A 16,125-nucleotide genomic window follows, 5' to 3' on the forward strand; every position below is an offset into this window, starting at 1 on the left:
TAGTAATATATTGATGACTTTAAAGACCCCGCCCCCCCCAAAAAAAACCATTACACTGCACTCAGCCAACCAAGGTTAATGTAGCGTAAATATAAATGTAGCCTACTGGTTACATGCTGCTGCTAAAAACTCTGCTTCTAAAACGGTGCATTTTACTAATTGCTTTGATTTGAGAAATAAGGGTAGACTAGTAAATCTAGAAAGCTCAGTGATCCTCTTTATCAAAACTGCTTTCAAAAAAAGGTGTTTTCCCGCGACTGCATGAAGAATGTTTTAGGCTACAACAACTGAGTATATAGAGGAATATTATTTTCTTGCATAGAATTCGACACGCTGAACAATAGAATAGGTAAACTACTCTACTATGGGGTTCTCTGATTTTTCTGTTGCTTAGACTACTCGTGTTGTTGACTGTGGAAAATTAAACGTGGACAACAATTTTTGGGATATTTTTATACAAATCTTTTTTAAATGATTAACTTTGCTGTATTACATTTTTTTCCCCAGTATGCATGTAAGAAGAAAAAAAAAAAATTATGACAGCAAATTTCGCGGTAAGCTTTCCAGTGACGACAGAACAAAATGCACCAGGCAAGGTGGGATCTTTGTGTCGAACATTAATTACACGAGAAATGGCAACACCTTTGTGCAAATATTGATATAATAACCATCATATGGAAGTACAATTGGTGCGAGGTCTTCCCACTACAACTCGGGAAAGCATGCAGATAGATGCTCGGTTGCCATTTGACAAATACAAAATCATCTTGCTCTTTTGTGTCCATAATAATCTCATCACGTAGACTATCTCCGCAAGCTAGAGCACACATGCCAAGACCAGAGTGGGCACATTCGCTACATAACGCACCATTTTCTAGTGACAAAACCATCAATAGAGTTGAAAATGTGATGGAAACCCATTCCACTTCGGTAGGCTACATGGGAATTGACCCACAAAAGTACTTTTTATTTGCACAGCGTCAGCCTTTCATCCGCAAAAACTCAATTTGATGGAAACATCTCTGGTGGGAAAATGTGCACATTACTTTATGCTCATTTTAAGAATATTCACATGAAAATCTGTCAGCAATTGGGTAGAAACCTAGCTAGCATAGTCTAGTCCTGAGCTGGTATATGTGAACAATTCCACCTCTTCATGTTAGTCTTTCCACTCCAACGTGACAAAGATCATTCAGACAAGATAAGCAACTGAATCTTCTCATCCTACTTGTATTAGTCAAACCCAGCCCAAAATAAAATGGTTCTTCCTGACTTAACAAGATCATTGGTGAAATGGAAGGCAGAGCCAAATACAACACATTCAGAGCCAAGCTGTTTCTCCACAAGAGGAAATTAAAACCCTCATCTCAGATGTTACTCCCGATCCCCACCGCAAAACATTTTGACTGATGCGTACGCACACACACAAAACTGGTTTATTGGACACGTTCACATTGGAGGAGTTATTTATCGAAAAGATCCATCACAGAATAAGTCTTAACTCTCCCTTTCCCCCCCAAACAGTGTTTGACACAATATCCCTGAAAAATAATCCACTATTGTCAACACTCAGAACAGACACAATGGCTGCGTTTAAAAGAGGAAGACCTATGCTGATCATTTCAAACCTTGCTTACGTTTGTATGCGATCACGTGTCTCTATTATGTGTGGGAATACTTGGAAAAAGATTTCTTAAATTAAAAATCACTTGGAACTCATTTCCTGATGTTTTTATAGTCTTTTATGTCCAACAATAAAAAAATAAAAATAAACGTTTTTTTCCTCAGAAAACTTCGGGGGCCAAATAAAACCACATGCGGGCCACCACCCTGCCATCGACCAGTTCACATAGAAACCATCGCGCCCCGCTCCATGCCTGTGTCCAATCTCCCTCTGTCGTGCACTATATAGGGAATATGATGCAATTTGGGACTCCCAGGCTACTTAAGCTCTCCACAGTCTGCGATGGTGATCCTCTTGGAGGTACGGCCGGACCGGGATCCGAACATCTCCACTTTCCTGATCACGTCCAGTCCCTGGGTCACAGCGCCAAACACAACATGCTTGCCATCCAGCCTGAGAGAGAAGATGAAGAGGTGTATTATATTTCCCCCCGGACTGGGAATCTGGGGTCTGGGGTCTGGGGAAAGGAAGTGAAGGTGAAGAGGTGTATTATATTTCCCCCCGGACTGGGAATCTGGGGTCTGTATTTAGAAAGCGTCTCAGCTTATCTAGGATCAGGTCCTCCCTGTCCGTACAATATTATTCTTTATGATATAAATGGCATAACTGATCCTAAAGTGCCTTCGGAAAAGTATTCAGACCACTTGACTTTTTCCACATTGTTACGTTACAGCCTTATTCTAAAATTGATTACATTGTCCCCCCCCCGTCAATCTACACACAAAACCTCTTGTTTTGTCATTATGGGGTAAAGACATTTTTGCAAATGTATAACAGATAAAAATGAAATATCACATTTACATAAGTATTCAGACCCTTTACTCAGTACTTTGTTGAAGCACCTTTGGCAGTGATTACAGCCTCAAGTATTCTTGGGTATGACGCTACAAGCTTGGCACACCTGTACTTGGAGAGTTTCTCCCATTCTTCTCTGCAGATCCTCTCAAGCTCTGTCAGGTTGGATGGGGAGCGTCGCTGCACAGCTATTTTCAGGTCTCTCCAGAGATGTTCGATCGGGTTCAAGTCCAGGCTCTGGCTGGGCCACTCAAGGACATTCAGAGACTTGTCCCGAAGCCACTCCTGCGTTGTCTTGGCTGTGTGCTTAGGGTCGTTGTCCTGTTGGAAGGTGAACCTTCGCTCCAGTCTGAGGTGCTGAGCGCTCTGGAGCAGGTTTTCATCAACGATCTCTGTACTTTGCTCCGTTCATCTTTACCTCGATCCTGTCTAGTCTCCCAGTCCCTGCCGTTGAAAAACATCCCCACAGCATGATGCTGCCACCACCATGCTTCACCGTAGGGATGGTGCCAGGTTTCCTCCAGACGTGATGCTTGGCATTCAGTCCAAAGAGTTCAATCTTGGTTTCATCAGACCAGAGAATCTTGTTTCTCATGGTCTGAGAGTCTTTAGGTGCCTTTTGGCAAACTCCAAGCGGGCTATCATGTGCCTTTTACTGAGGAGTGGCTTCTGTCTGGCATCTCTACCATAAAGGCCTGATTGGTGGAGTGCTGCAGAGATGGGAGAACCTTCCAGAAGGACAACCATCTCCACAGAGGAACTCTGGAGCTCTGTCAGTGACCATCAGGTTATTGGTCACCTCCCTGACCAAGGCCCTTCTCCCCTGATTGCTCAGTTTGGCCGGGCGGCCAGCTCTAGGAAGAGTGCCTTGCAAAAGTATTCATCCCCCTTGGCGTTTTTCCTATTTTGTTGCATTACAACCTGTAATTTAAATTGATTTTTATTTGGATTTCATGTAATGGACATACACAAAATAGTCCAAATTGGTGAAGTGAAATGAAACAAATAACTTCTTTCATAAAATTATACAAAATTAATAACGGAAAAGTGGTGCATGCATATGTATTCACCCCCTTTGCTATGAAGCCCCTAAATAAGGTCTGGTACAACCAATTACCTTCAGAAGTTACATAATTAGTTAAATAAAGTCCACCTGTATGCAATCTAAGTGTCACATGATCTCAGTATATATACACACACCTGTTCTGAAAGGCCCCAGAGTCTGCAACACCACTAAGCAAGGGGCACCACCAAGCAAGCGGCACCATGAAGACCAAGGAGCTCTCCAAACAGGTCAGGGACAAAGTTGTGGAGAAGTACAGATCAGGGTTGGGTTATAAAAAAATATCAGAAACTTTGAACATCCCACGGAGCACCATTAAATCCATTATAAAAAATTTGAAAGAATATGGCACCACAACAAACCTGCCAAGAGAGGGCCGCCCACCAAAACTCACGGACCAGGCAAGGAGGGCATTAATCAGAGGCAACAAAGAGACCAAAGATAACCCTGAAGGAGCTGCAAAGCTCCATAGCGGAGATTGGAGTATCTGTCCATAGGACCACTTTAAGCCGTACACTCCACAGAGCTGGGCTTTACGGAAGAGTGGCCAGAAAAAAGCCATTGCTTAAAGAAAGAAATAAGCAACCACGTTTGGTGTTCGGCAAAAGGCATGTGGGAGACTCCCCAAACATATGGAAGAAGGTACTCTGATCAGATGAAACTAAAATTGAGCTTTTTGGCCATCAAGGAAAACTCTATGTCTGGCGCAAACCCAACACCTCTCATCACCCAGAGAACACCATCTCCACAGTGAAGCATGGTGGCGGCAGCATCATGCTGTGGGGATGTTTTTCATCAGCAGGGACTTGAAGGAGCTGGAGCAGTTTTGCCTTGAAGAATGGGCAAAAATCCCAGTGGCAAGATGTGCCAAGCTTATAGAGACATACCCAAAGAGACTTGCAGCTGTAATTGCTGCAAAAGGTGGCTCTACAAAGTATTGACTGGGGGGGGGGGGGGGGGGGGGGTGAATAGTTATGCACGCTCAAGTTGTTTCACACAAAAAAATTATTTTGCATCTTCAAAGTGGTAGGCATGTTGTGTTAATAAATTTAAAAGTAAATAAGGTATTTCTGTTTATTATTTTTAATACATTTGCAAACATTTCTAAAAACCTGTTTTCACTTTGTCATTATGGGGTATTGTGTGTAGATTGCTGAGGATTTGTATTTATTTAATCCATTTTAGAATAAGGCTGTAACGTAACAAAATGTGGAAAAAGTCAAGGGGTCTGAATACTTTCTGAAGGCACTGTAAAGCAGCAGTCTTCCTCAGACGCTTTATGAACACAGCAGGCCCTGGTCTGTCTGTCTGTCTGTCTGTCTGTACGTACCACTGGTCTGTCTGTCTGTCTGTCTGTCTGTACGTACCACTGGTCTGTCTGTCTGTCTGTACGTACCACTGGTCTGTCTGTCTGTCTGTCTGTACGTACGTACCACTGGTCGGTCTGTCTGTCTGTCTGTCTGTACGTACGTACCACTGGTCGGTCTGTCTGTCTGTCTGTCTGTCTGTCTGTCTGTACGTACCACTGGTCGGTCTGTCTGTCTGTCTGTCTGTACGTACCACTGGTCGGTCTGTCTGTCTGTCTGTCTGTACGTACCACTGGTCGGTCTGTCTGTCTGTATGTCTGTACGTACCACTGGTCGGTCTGTCGGTCTGTCTGTCTGTCTGTACGTACCACTGGTCGGTCTGTCTGTCTGTCTGTCTGTACGTACCACTGGTCGGTCTGTCTGTCTGTCTGTACGTACCACTGGTCGGTCGGTCTGTCTGTCTGTCTGTCTGTCTGTCTGTACGTACCACTGGTCGGTCTGTCTGTCTGTCTGTACGTACCACTGGTCGGTCGGTCTGTCGGTCTGTCTGTCTGTCTGTCTGTACGTACCACTGGTCTGCCTGTCTGTCTGTCTGTCTGTCTGTCTGTACCACTGGTCGGTCTGTCTGTCTGTCTGTCCCACTGGTCGGTCTGTCTGTCTGTCTGTCCCACTGGTCTGTCTGTCTGTCTGTCTGTCTGTCTGTCTGTCTGTACGTACCACTCTGTCTTGTCGGTGCAGATGAAGAACTGAGAGCCGTTGGTGTTGGGCCCAGCGTTGGCCATTGACAGAATACCTAAATGGAAAAAGAAACAGTACATTGCGTAACTAGACCCTAAGTGCTGCCAGGCAAGTCAGTGGAGGTACAGCACACACTGCACTGCTGAAGACAAGCTGAGTTTCAGTTCGTTGAGTTACTATGACAACATCCTTGATATCAAGTTAGCCATCCATCTATCAAGAGGCCCAATCAGAAACAGCTAAGAAAAGCAATATTTGGTCAATTGATTCCTTATGGCTGTGGTAACCGAAATAGGTAAATCGTCCTCGACCACATTCAATTGGTTATGCCGTTAAGCGCTCGTTTAAATATCAGCAGTGCAATGCTGCCATCTAGTGGTACGGAGGGGATTCATTCAAATAGCCCAAAGGTAGGCTACAGTATTCTGCTGCCATCTAGTGGTACGGAGGGGATTCATTCAAATAGCCCAAAGGTAGGCTACAGTATTCTGCAAATACATTTTAAATCTAGCATGGTCCCAGATCTGTTTGTGCACTTGTCAATTCCATTGCAGTCATGGTCAAGCCATTTCTTTCACATGATAATGAATGATTGGGAGTTGGCATGATAGCACAAACAGAAAGGGTGAATCACTTACCAGGTCCTGTGTGCTTCAATTTGAAGTTCTCGTCTTTGAATTTGGGTCCATAGATAGACTTCCCTCCGGTTCCATTGTGATTAGTGAAGTCTCCCCCCTAGAGTGTGTTGAACAGACACATTGAGAGGGGTCAGAGACAGGCTTACGTGTGTGGGGCCAAGATACAATGAGTTCCCACAATGAAAAAGGTCTAGGTTATCACTAGGAACAATTAAACATTACTTTACCCACCTGGCACATGAACTGAGGTATAACCCTGTGGAAGATGGATCCCTTGTAGCCAAAGCCATGTTCTCCTGTGCACAGTGCTCTGAAGTTCTCTGAGAGGGAGAAACAATGTTTAGCCAGGGTTCTCCAACCCTGTTCCAGGAGAGAGATACCCTCCTGTAGGTTTACATCTATCTAGTCCAGGGCTCTCCAACCCTGTTCCTGGAGAGAGACCCTCCTGTAGGTTTACATCTATCTAGTCCAGGGTTCTCCAACCCTGTTCCAGGAGAGAGATACCCTCCTGTAGGTTTTCGCTCCAAACCCAGTTGTAACTAACCTGATTAAGCGTATCAACCAGCTAATTATTAGAATATGGTGTGCTAGATTAGGGTTGGAGTGAAATCCTACAGGAGGGTCTCTCTCCAGGAACAGGGTTGGAGAGCCCTGGACTAGATAGATGTAAACCTACAGGAGGGTATCTCTCCAGGAACAGGGTTGGAGAGCCCTGGACTAGATAGATGTAAACCTACAGGAGGGTATCTCTCCAGGATAACCCTCCTCCCACCACCTAATAAGCATGTCACTGCACCTGTGATAACGTCGGCAAAACGGTGTACGCCACCAATAAACTTTCACTAACTGTAAGTCGCCTTCTGGATAAGAGCGTCTACTAAATGACTAAAATTAAAAATAAAAATAAATTGATCAAACACTATTGAATAGTTGTTGTTCTCCCCCTACCTGCTGTTTTGGGCACAACATCAGCGTTCAGCTGCAAAATAAAAAAAATAGGTAGTTATGAGACAGTCAGTTGCATGCAGCTAATCTGATTAAATCAGGCTGTAATACACAATGACTTGGTATATAACCTGAATATATATACAGCCTGAAACGAATGCCTGGAAAATCGTGTAAAATGTTATTTCCAAGCCAGAATGTTGAATAAAATGATATTTAAAAACTCTACCAGTTGTCTGTGCGGTTCGTCCTCATGCTGCTTGATATTGTAGGCTAAATATCCACAGGAAAGAACAGAAAAACAGAAATACCTTATTTACGTAAGTATTCAGACCCTTTGCTATGAAACTCAAAATTTTGCTCAGGTGCATCCTGTTTCCATTGATCATCCTTGAGATGTTTCTACAACTTGGAGTCCACCTGTGGTCAATTCAATTGATTGGACATGATTTGGAAAGGCACACACCTGTCTATATGTTGAGCTCTGAGACAGGATTGTGTCGAGGCACAGATCTGGGGAAGGGTGTCAAAACATTTCTGCAGCATTGAAGGTCCTCAAGAACACAGTGGCCTCCATCATTCTTAAATGGAAGAAGTTTGGAACCACCAAGACTCTTCCTAGAGCTGGCCGCCCGGCCAAACTGAGCAATCAGGGGAGAAGGGCCTTGGTCAGGGAGGTGACCAAGAACCTGATGGTCACTCTGACAGAGCTCTAGAGTTCCTCTGTGGAGATGGGAGAACCTTCCAGAAGGACAACCATCTCTGCAGCACTCCACCAATCAGTCCTTTATGGTAGAATGGCCAGACGGAAGCCACTCCTCAGTAAAAGGCACATGACAGCCCGCTTGGAGTTTGCCAAAAGGCACCTAAAGACTCTCAGACCAAGAGAAACAAGATTCTCTGGTCTGATGAAACCAAGATTTATCTCTTTGGCCTGAATGCCAAGCATCACATCTGGAGGAAACCTGGCACCATCCCTACAGTGAATCATGGTGGTGGCAGCATCATGCTGTGGGGGTGTTTTTCAGCGGCAGGGACTGGGATACTAGTCAGGATCGAGGGAAAGATGAACGGAGCAAAGTACAGAGAGATCCTTGATGAAAACCTGCTCCAAAGCGCTCAGGACCTCAGACTGGGGCGAAGGTTCACCTTCCAACAGGACAACAACCCTAAGCACACAGCCAAGACAACGCAGGAGTGGCTTCGGGACAAGTCTCTGAATGTCCTTGAGTGGCCCAGCCAGAGCCCGGAATTGAACCCGATCGAACATCTCTGGAGAGACCTGAAAGTAGCTGTGCAGCGACGCTCCCCATCCAACCTGACAGAGCCTGAGAGGATCTGCAGAGAAGAATGGGAGAAACTCTCCAAATACAGGTGTGCCAAGCTTGTAGCGTCACACCCAAGAAGACTTGAGGCTGTAATCGCTGCCAAAGGTGCTTCAACAAAGTACTGAGTAAAGGGTCTGAATACTTACGTAAATGGTATATCTGTTTTTATTTTTTATAAACTTGCAAAAATGTCTGAACCTGTTTTTGCTTTGTCATAGTGAAGAAAAAAAACAATTTAATACAGTTTAGAATAAGGCTGTAACGTAACAAAATGTGGAAAAGGGGTCTGAACACTTTCCGAATGCACTGTATGTGTATGTACACTACCAGTCAAAAGTTTGGACCTCCTCATTCAAGGGTTTTTCTTTATTTTTTCATTGCAGAATAATAGTGAAGACATCAAAACTATGAAATAACACATTGAATCATGTAGTAACCAAAAAAAAGTGTTAAACAATTCTAAATATATTTTATTTGAGATTCTTCAAAAATAGCCACCCCTTTGCCTTGTTGACAGCTTTGCACACTCTTGGCATTCTCTCAACCAGCTTCATGAGGTAGTCAACTGGAATGCATTTCAATTAACAGGTGTGCCTTCTTAAAAGTTAATTTGTGGAATTTCTTTCCTTCTTAATGCGTTTCAGCCAATCAGTTGTGTTGTGACAAGGTAGGGGGGGTATACAGAAGATAGCCCTATTTGGTAAAAGACCAAGTCCATATTATGGAAAGAACAGCTCAAACAACCAAAGAGAAACGACAGTCCATCATTACTTTAAGACATGAAGGTCAGTCAATACAGAACATTTCAAGAACTTTGAACGTTTCTTCAAGTGCAGTCACAAAAACCATCAAGCGTTATGATGAAACTGGCTCTCATGAGGACCGCCACAGGAATGGGAGACCCAGAGTTACCTCTGCTGCAGATGATTTCATTAGTCACCAGCCTCAGAAATTGCAGCCCAAATAAATGATTCAGAGTTCAAGTCACAGACCCATCTGGGCCAAGAAACACAAGCAATGGACATTAGACTGGTGGAAAATGTGTCCTTTGGTCTGGAGTGCAAATTGGAGATTTTGGGATCCAACCGCTGTGTCTTTGTGAGACGCAGAGTAGGTGAACGGATGATCTCTGCATGTGTAGTTCCCACCGTAAAGCATAGAGGAGGAGGTGTTATGGTGTGGGGGTGCTTTGCTGGTGACACTGTCTGTGATTTATTTAGAATTCAAGGCACACTTAACCAGCATGGCTACCACAGCATTCTGCAGCGATACGCCATCCCATCTGGTTTGGGCTTAGTGGGACTATCATTTGTTTTTCATCAGAACAATGACCCAACACACCTCCAGGCTGTGTAAGGGCTATTTTACCAAGAAGGAGAGTGATGGAGTGCTGCATCAGATGATCTGGCCTCCACAATCCCCCGACCTCAACCCAATTGAGATGGTTTGGGATGAGTCAGACCACAGAGTGAAGGAAAAGCAGCCAACAAGTGCTCAGCATATGTGGGACCTCCTTCGAGACCGTTGGAAAAGCATTCCAGGTGAAGGTGGTTGAGAGAATGCCAAGAGTGTGCAAAGCTGTCATAAAGGCAAAGGGTGGCTTTTTGAAGAATCTCAAATATAAAATATATTTTGATTTGTTTAACACTTTTTTGGTTACTACATGATTCCATATGTGTTATTTCATAGTTTTGATGTCTTCACTATTATTCTACAATGTAGAAAATTGTTTGTTTTTTTATGAAGAAAAAAAACTTGAATGAGTAGGTGTCCAAACCTTTGACTGGTACTGTATATACACTTTATATACACTTTTTTTTTTTTAAACAATAATTTAAGATTTGAATAAAAATGATGAATTCACACAAAAAGGTGTTTGTGCTCCAACCTACTTTTTTATTGTCATGGCATGCTTGGTTCATCAGCTATAAATATCCAATATAAAACTAACTTTACCTCGGTGCCGAAGTGAACCATATACCAATTAAAAAGTCTGGTAAACAATACTTTCCTGTGTATATGTTGTTTCAAATTTCGAGCAACTTATGGACAAACGGCACCGACAACCGTTTAAATGTACTTTTATTAAATGTTCTGGCGCGTAATGCCCGATGTCCTCCAGATGTATATGCGTTTTGTTTTGCTGGATGTCTAGCCCGCATCCACATTTGACACACTTTCTTCGCTTTTCATTTAACTAGTTAAATGCTAGTTAGTTATAGTCTGTGTGTGCTTCCGTTGGTCCCACCACACATTAATCAAATTATGAGTTGAAAATATTGAACGCATGCGGCACCCAATGCTGCTCCATTGCCAATGAATGACTTCGGCCGGAACGCAAAGCGTTGATGCATCTGGTGGACATAAGGCATATTTACACGATTTCGCAGGCATTCGTTTCAGGCCGTTTACTCCCCAATGAATAGTGTATTATAAATCAGACTAGTAGCTAGTTTGTACAGTAGGCCTAGCTCTACAGGGCTGGCATGTTCATTCATTGTGCTGTAGGTCCAACTGAGCGGTCTTCACGTTGGTTTCAAGTTACAACTGGTGCATTAGACGATGCCTACTCGTTATCTCAAAGGCCGAGGCCAAAATAATCTAAACAAATGCACATTTAATAGCCTAGTTACCTAGCCATCGGATCAAGTTCCTGGTCAAGACAACTGAACTCACCTCGAAGGTTACTCTTCCGACGGGCTGGTGGTCTGCAGCAATGTCAAAGTAGACGACTGGGTTGGTGGCTGCAGGGCCGGCAGAATACATCCGAGCGGCGGTAAACGCCAACGAACATCCCGAAATGAGCTTGACCCGACTCGGTAAAGCGGTAAGTAGCATTTTAAGGCTGCGTGTGAACACAGAATGGACTTGAGATGGAGTGAAATACCACGTCAGGCGCTTCCATATGCCGCCGATGGCCAGGAGGAAGTTCTTCCCAATCACTCGGAAGAGTTTCTAAACCCAGAGGCGCAACATCGCGAGATTTCCGGGAACGCTGCGAACCAGGCCGGGGTTTGAGAAGTGAACAATTCTTCCTTAGTTGTTAATTTTCTCGAAATCTAAAGGCACAACCTAGATTCGAGCCAATTTCTTAAATAGTTGAACACATTATCTACTCCAACCTCATGAAAGTGACAAACTGACAAGTTTTCATTTTCGTCAAAAAACAACTTTATATTGAAGGAGTGCCTTTGATTTGACGGCATGCACATGCGCAGTTAGGCGAGGGACGACCATTACGCCTCGAACACACCGATAGTATCCTGCAGTTTGGACACAACAGAAGTGCAATTTCATTTCCAATGGAACGCTGCGTTTGCCTTGTAGCGTTGCTTTGCAGAAGCAGTTGAAGTGGGTTCTGTGTGGTGCATACGTTGGATTTATCTAACATATGCGTCAAACTGTAAGCGTAGACGGCTTGACAGAAATGGTAGCAGAAGGTGAACGTTGAACTTTTGTTGCACACATATCCAGATGATGCTGTGTACCATTTTTGCGCGTTCCCTGTTGGTGTTAGACCCCATAACTGTTTCTATGCATAGATAGATGCAGTAAAGAGGTCAATGTGGTTACTAAAGTCCGATTTGGATATACACTGAACAAAAATATAATTGCAACATGTAAAGTGTGGGTCCCATGTTTCATGAGCTGAAATAAAAGATCCCAGAAAGGTTCCATATGCACAAAAATATTTATTTATCTCAAATGTTGTGCACAAATTTGTTTACACCCCTGTTAGTGAGCATTTTATCCTTTGTCAAGATAATCCATCCACCTGACAGTTGTGGCATATCAAGAAGCGGATTAAACAGCGTGATCATTAACCAGGTGCACCTTGTGCTGGGGACAATAACAGGCCACTCTAAAATGTACAGTTTTGTCACACAACACAATGTCATAGAGTGCAATTGGCATGCTGACTGCAGGAATGTCCACCAGAGCTGTTGCCAGAGAATTGAATGTTCATTTCTCTACCATAAGCTGTCTCCAACGTCATTTTAGAGAATTTGGCAGTACGTCCAACCGGCCTTACAACCGCAGACCACGTTTAACCACACCAGCCCATGACCTCCACATCTGGCTTCATCACCTGCGGGATCTTCGGAGGGGGTGCTGAGGACTATTTCTGTAATAAAGCCCTTTGGGGAAAAACTCATTCTGATTGGCTGGGCCTGGCTCCCAAGTGGGAGGGCCTTTGCCCTCCCAGGCCCACCCACGGCTGCGCCCCTGCCCAGTCATGTGAAATCCATAGATTAGGGCCTAATTAATTTATTTCAATTGACTGATTTCCTTCTATGAACTGTAACAGCAAAATCTTTTAAATGGTTGCATGTTGCGTTTGTATTTTTGTTCAGTATTTTTGGCTGTTTTTGCTGCATACCATTTAGAAGTTGGCCCTTTTCAGGTTTAGAAGTGACTACTAAATGCTAACTCCCATTCATATAAACTGGTAGCATAGCTAGCGTAAATAAATCGGTGGTGGTAGTCAAACGCATATTTAGCAGACACTTTTATCCAGAGGGATTTACAAGACATTAGTGGTTAAGAGCGTTGTGCCAGTAACCGAAAGGTCTCTGGTTCTAATCCCCGAGCCGACTAGGTGAAAAATCTGTCGATGTGCCCTTGAGCAAGGCACTTAACCCTAATTGCTCCTGTAAGTCGCTCTGGATAAGAGCGTCTGCTAAATGACTTAAATGTAAAATGTAAATGTAATAATCGGCTAGGTGCTTTGAACCAGCAACTTTTCCGTTGCTAGCTCAACGCTCTTAACCGCTAGGCTACCATCATATCAAAGTAAACCTGGAGTCACGCAATGATATGTTGTGTGGTCCTCCAACTACGACTAGGGAAAGCATGCAGTTTATTAGGCTACAGATAAAATAAATAAGGATGAACTTCACAGGGTGGTGAAAGTGCACGGTGATGAGCTTGATGCTCCTTTCCAATATCGAGGGTCTTATTCTGGAGACATGATGATCGATGCCTGGCTGCCGTTTGACAAATAAAAATAATCTCGCTCTTTTGTCCATAATAATCTCATCATGTAGTAGGAGTCGTGCGTGGCCACGCAGTCGTGGGTGAACAGGGAGTACAGATTTAATGGCTAGAAGGCAGAAAAAAACCCTCAGAGAATATGCATACTTTCTTTTATGAAACACAATTTTCCACCACCATGCTAGTGGCTAATGCTACTTCCTGATGTTGAGCCCTGCGTTTAGCCAGGGGTAAACAGCCTGCTGCAATCTGATTGGCTGAACGCGATACGCAACATCTGGGACTAGCATTCCTAGGCATTAGCCAATCACCATGGTGGTGGAAAATGGTGTTTCATAAAGAAAGGACACATATTTTCCCTGTATTTTCCCCCCCTGTATTTGTAATAAACTGCACGGTTTCCCCGAGTGGTAGTGGGAGGACCACACACCATATCATCATGTGACTCCAAGTTTACTTTGCAAAAAAAAACTGTGGATGGAAATGTGGTTAGTGTAAATTTCTTTACAAATAATTTACAATACATTACTGTTTTTTAAAATCAAATAAACATACCTACTCACATAACATGTCCTTCTGACTATTCAGTTATATGGTATAGAGCCTCAACTTGAGGCATATTTACAATCCAGAAAAATAACCAATGACAAAGAAAACAATGGTTTACAGGTATCATCTGAATACATATTTATTAGATAAATATTCGCTTGTCACACCATCTAAGCTACATACAATAATTCTGCAAGACTAAAAATCACAATTAGTTCCTTTATTTTTCTGACCAGTTATTAGAATATGAAATGATTGTACAAACAGAGACGAATGACTAATGTTTTTTTTTCGTGAATTAATCACCTTAGATTGTACCATTTTGATTTCTTTCTCTCTATTTGAGCATGATCTACAAAATGATCTACAAAATTGTACAAACTGTAGATTTGGTTACAATCTGTTTTTGGTTTTGACCCTTCCCCCCTCTAGCATGGTATTTTCTTCATATTGTTTTACCGTAGCGCCTCAGATATGCAGGTGATAAGACTAGCACACGTAGGCTCAATATCAACATGTCGGTCAAACATTGCTGTCCCAGTCCCCCTAGGTAACAAATGAGGTCAAAGTATATTGCAGAGAAGGGGAACAAAAATGCCAAGAAGAGATTTCTCCACAGACCAGCGAACAGTTTAACTAACTAAGACATTTAAATTTTCCATAGTCAGCCATGTCTTCATCCAATAGAGGGGTTGCAAGCTTTTTAATATTATTCTGAATAAAACAATGCACATACCCAGGTGAAAATGAATATATTTCTGTTCACAAGTCTCTATTCATTTACATATGTACAGGCCTATCCTAGGGCCAACAGATAGCCATTATGTCATTGCATCCCCTGCAGATCCTTCCTAAGCCTAAATGGTTTTTGTTTTCCCCATTTGAAACTGTATTTTCCACAGAAAGACTATACTTTAAGGTGATTGTTACAGATTTGGGGTGCCTACTAAATCAAACCTGTTCATATGTAAATATATATATATGCAAAATGATAGCTTTGTACCTCTTAGCTCTGATCCAGTGCCTTACACGTACCTAACACCCTGAACTAGAGCTAAGTATCTCCATGGGAATGATATAGTTTAGGTTTCAATTCAGATATTAAATAAACAGAAATAGGGACGTGGCAGTGCGTTGTCAAAAGATTGAGCAATTGATTTCATGATTTAAGTGAGAGGCGCTACATTGATATCAGTTATTCTATCAACATCCAATAATATGTCTCTCTTGTACTGTAACATAACCTATTTCTAGAGCATAATTCAGTTTAAAATGTTAGGCTATGCTTACAATAATCAGGATGTTTTAATCAGTACATTGCTACAGTTAAATGAAATGATATTTTTAGCTATACATTTATAAGAAAATAAAAACCAATAGAAAATAATTTACCAAAAAAAAGAAAAAACAACATTTAAAATGGGAAACTAAATGTAAATGGTCTTAAGCTTTTAAGAAAGCCACATTTTCCATAACAAAAATAAAAACAATATCATACATTTCTTTAACATAAGGCTGTGATATATTTAAAATACCACTTGTATATTGACAATAATTAGCAACATTTAAGATATTCACATAGTTCTCGAATAACATTGAAAGAAAGCTACAGCTTTTTAAATCATCATTGTCCGTTCTTACAACAACAAAAAAAACGATGTTAGTTCTCGAATAGACGACATCTATATTAATTTTACTCTACAACCGTTTGAGCACCAAAACATATATTTGAATATTGCTTTATCAGACTTGAAATGTCATTTTAATTTAATCTTTATCTTTAGAAATGGCTGTGACTATCTTGACCGATATCAGGGATGAAGACCTTGGGAGACAGAGAGGAGCCACGTCCCAAATAGCACCCTATTCCCCACATAGTGCCTGACTTTTGTCCAGACACCAAAGCAGCCTTGTCAGAAGTAGTAGTGAACTACACAGGGAAAAGGATGACAATTTGGGACGCGGCTTATAGCAGTAACATAGGCTACAGTACCTGTCTAGGAACATAGTGGATTCTAACTGGGTGCACTGGTTTAGTTAAAGTGGATGAACCACAACACAGAGAGAGAGAGAGAGAGAGACA

General features: G+C 42.4%; 1 protein-coding gene across 1 annotated transcript; it reads right to left on the reverse strand.

Moving 5' to 3' along the window:
* Window positions 1–443: 443 nt before the first annotated feature.
* LOC311100765 (peptidyl-prolyl cis-trans isomerase A-like) lies at window positions 444–11,427 on the reverse strand. The gene is made up of 6 exons (XM_084141727.1): window positions 11,175–11,427; window positions 7,174–7,204; window positions 6,457–6,545; window positions 6,226–6,322; window positions 5,567–5,642; window positions 444–2,077 (listed from the first exon to the last, which is right to left on the reverse strand). The coding sequence occupies exons 1-6, from the start codon at window positions 11,334–11,336 to the stop codon at window positions 1,942–1,944; spliced, it is 591 nt and encodes a 196-aa protein (XP_083997853.1). The 5' UTR covers window positions 11,337–11,427; the 3' UTR covers window positions 444–1,941.
* Between the last annotated feature and the right edge of the window lie 4,698 nt (window positions 11,428–16,125).

This window comes from Coregonus lavaretus (assembly GCF_964263955.1).
Source record: "Coregonus lavaretus genome assembly, chromosome: 25".
Lineage (NCBI taxonomy): Eukaryota > Metazoa > Chordata > Actinopteri > Salmoniformes > Salmonidae > Coregonus > Coregonus lavaretus.

Bases quoted from the DNA above. Each gene is read 5' to 3' on its own strand.
- LOC311100765 (XM_084141727.1), bottom strand. From the start codon at position 11,336: ATGCTACTTACCGCTTTACCGAGTCGGGTCAAGCTCATTTCGGGATGT. The intron at 7,205-11,174 runs GTGAGTTCAGTT...TTTATTTTGCAG, and splicing joins TCGGAAGAGTAACCTTCGAG to CTGAACGCTGATGTTGTGCC. The intron at 2,078-5,566 runs GTACGTACAGAC...CTTCTCTCTCAG, and splicing joins TGCACCGACAAGACAGAGTG to GCTGGATGGCAAGCATGTTG.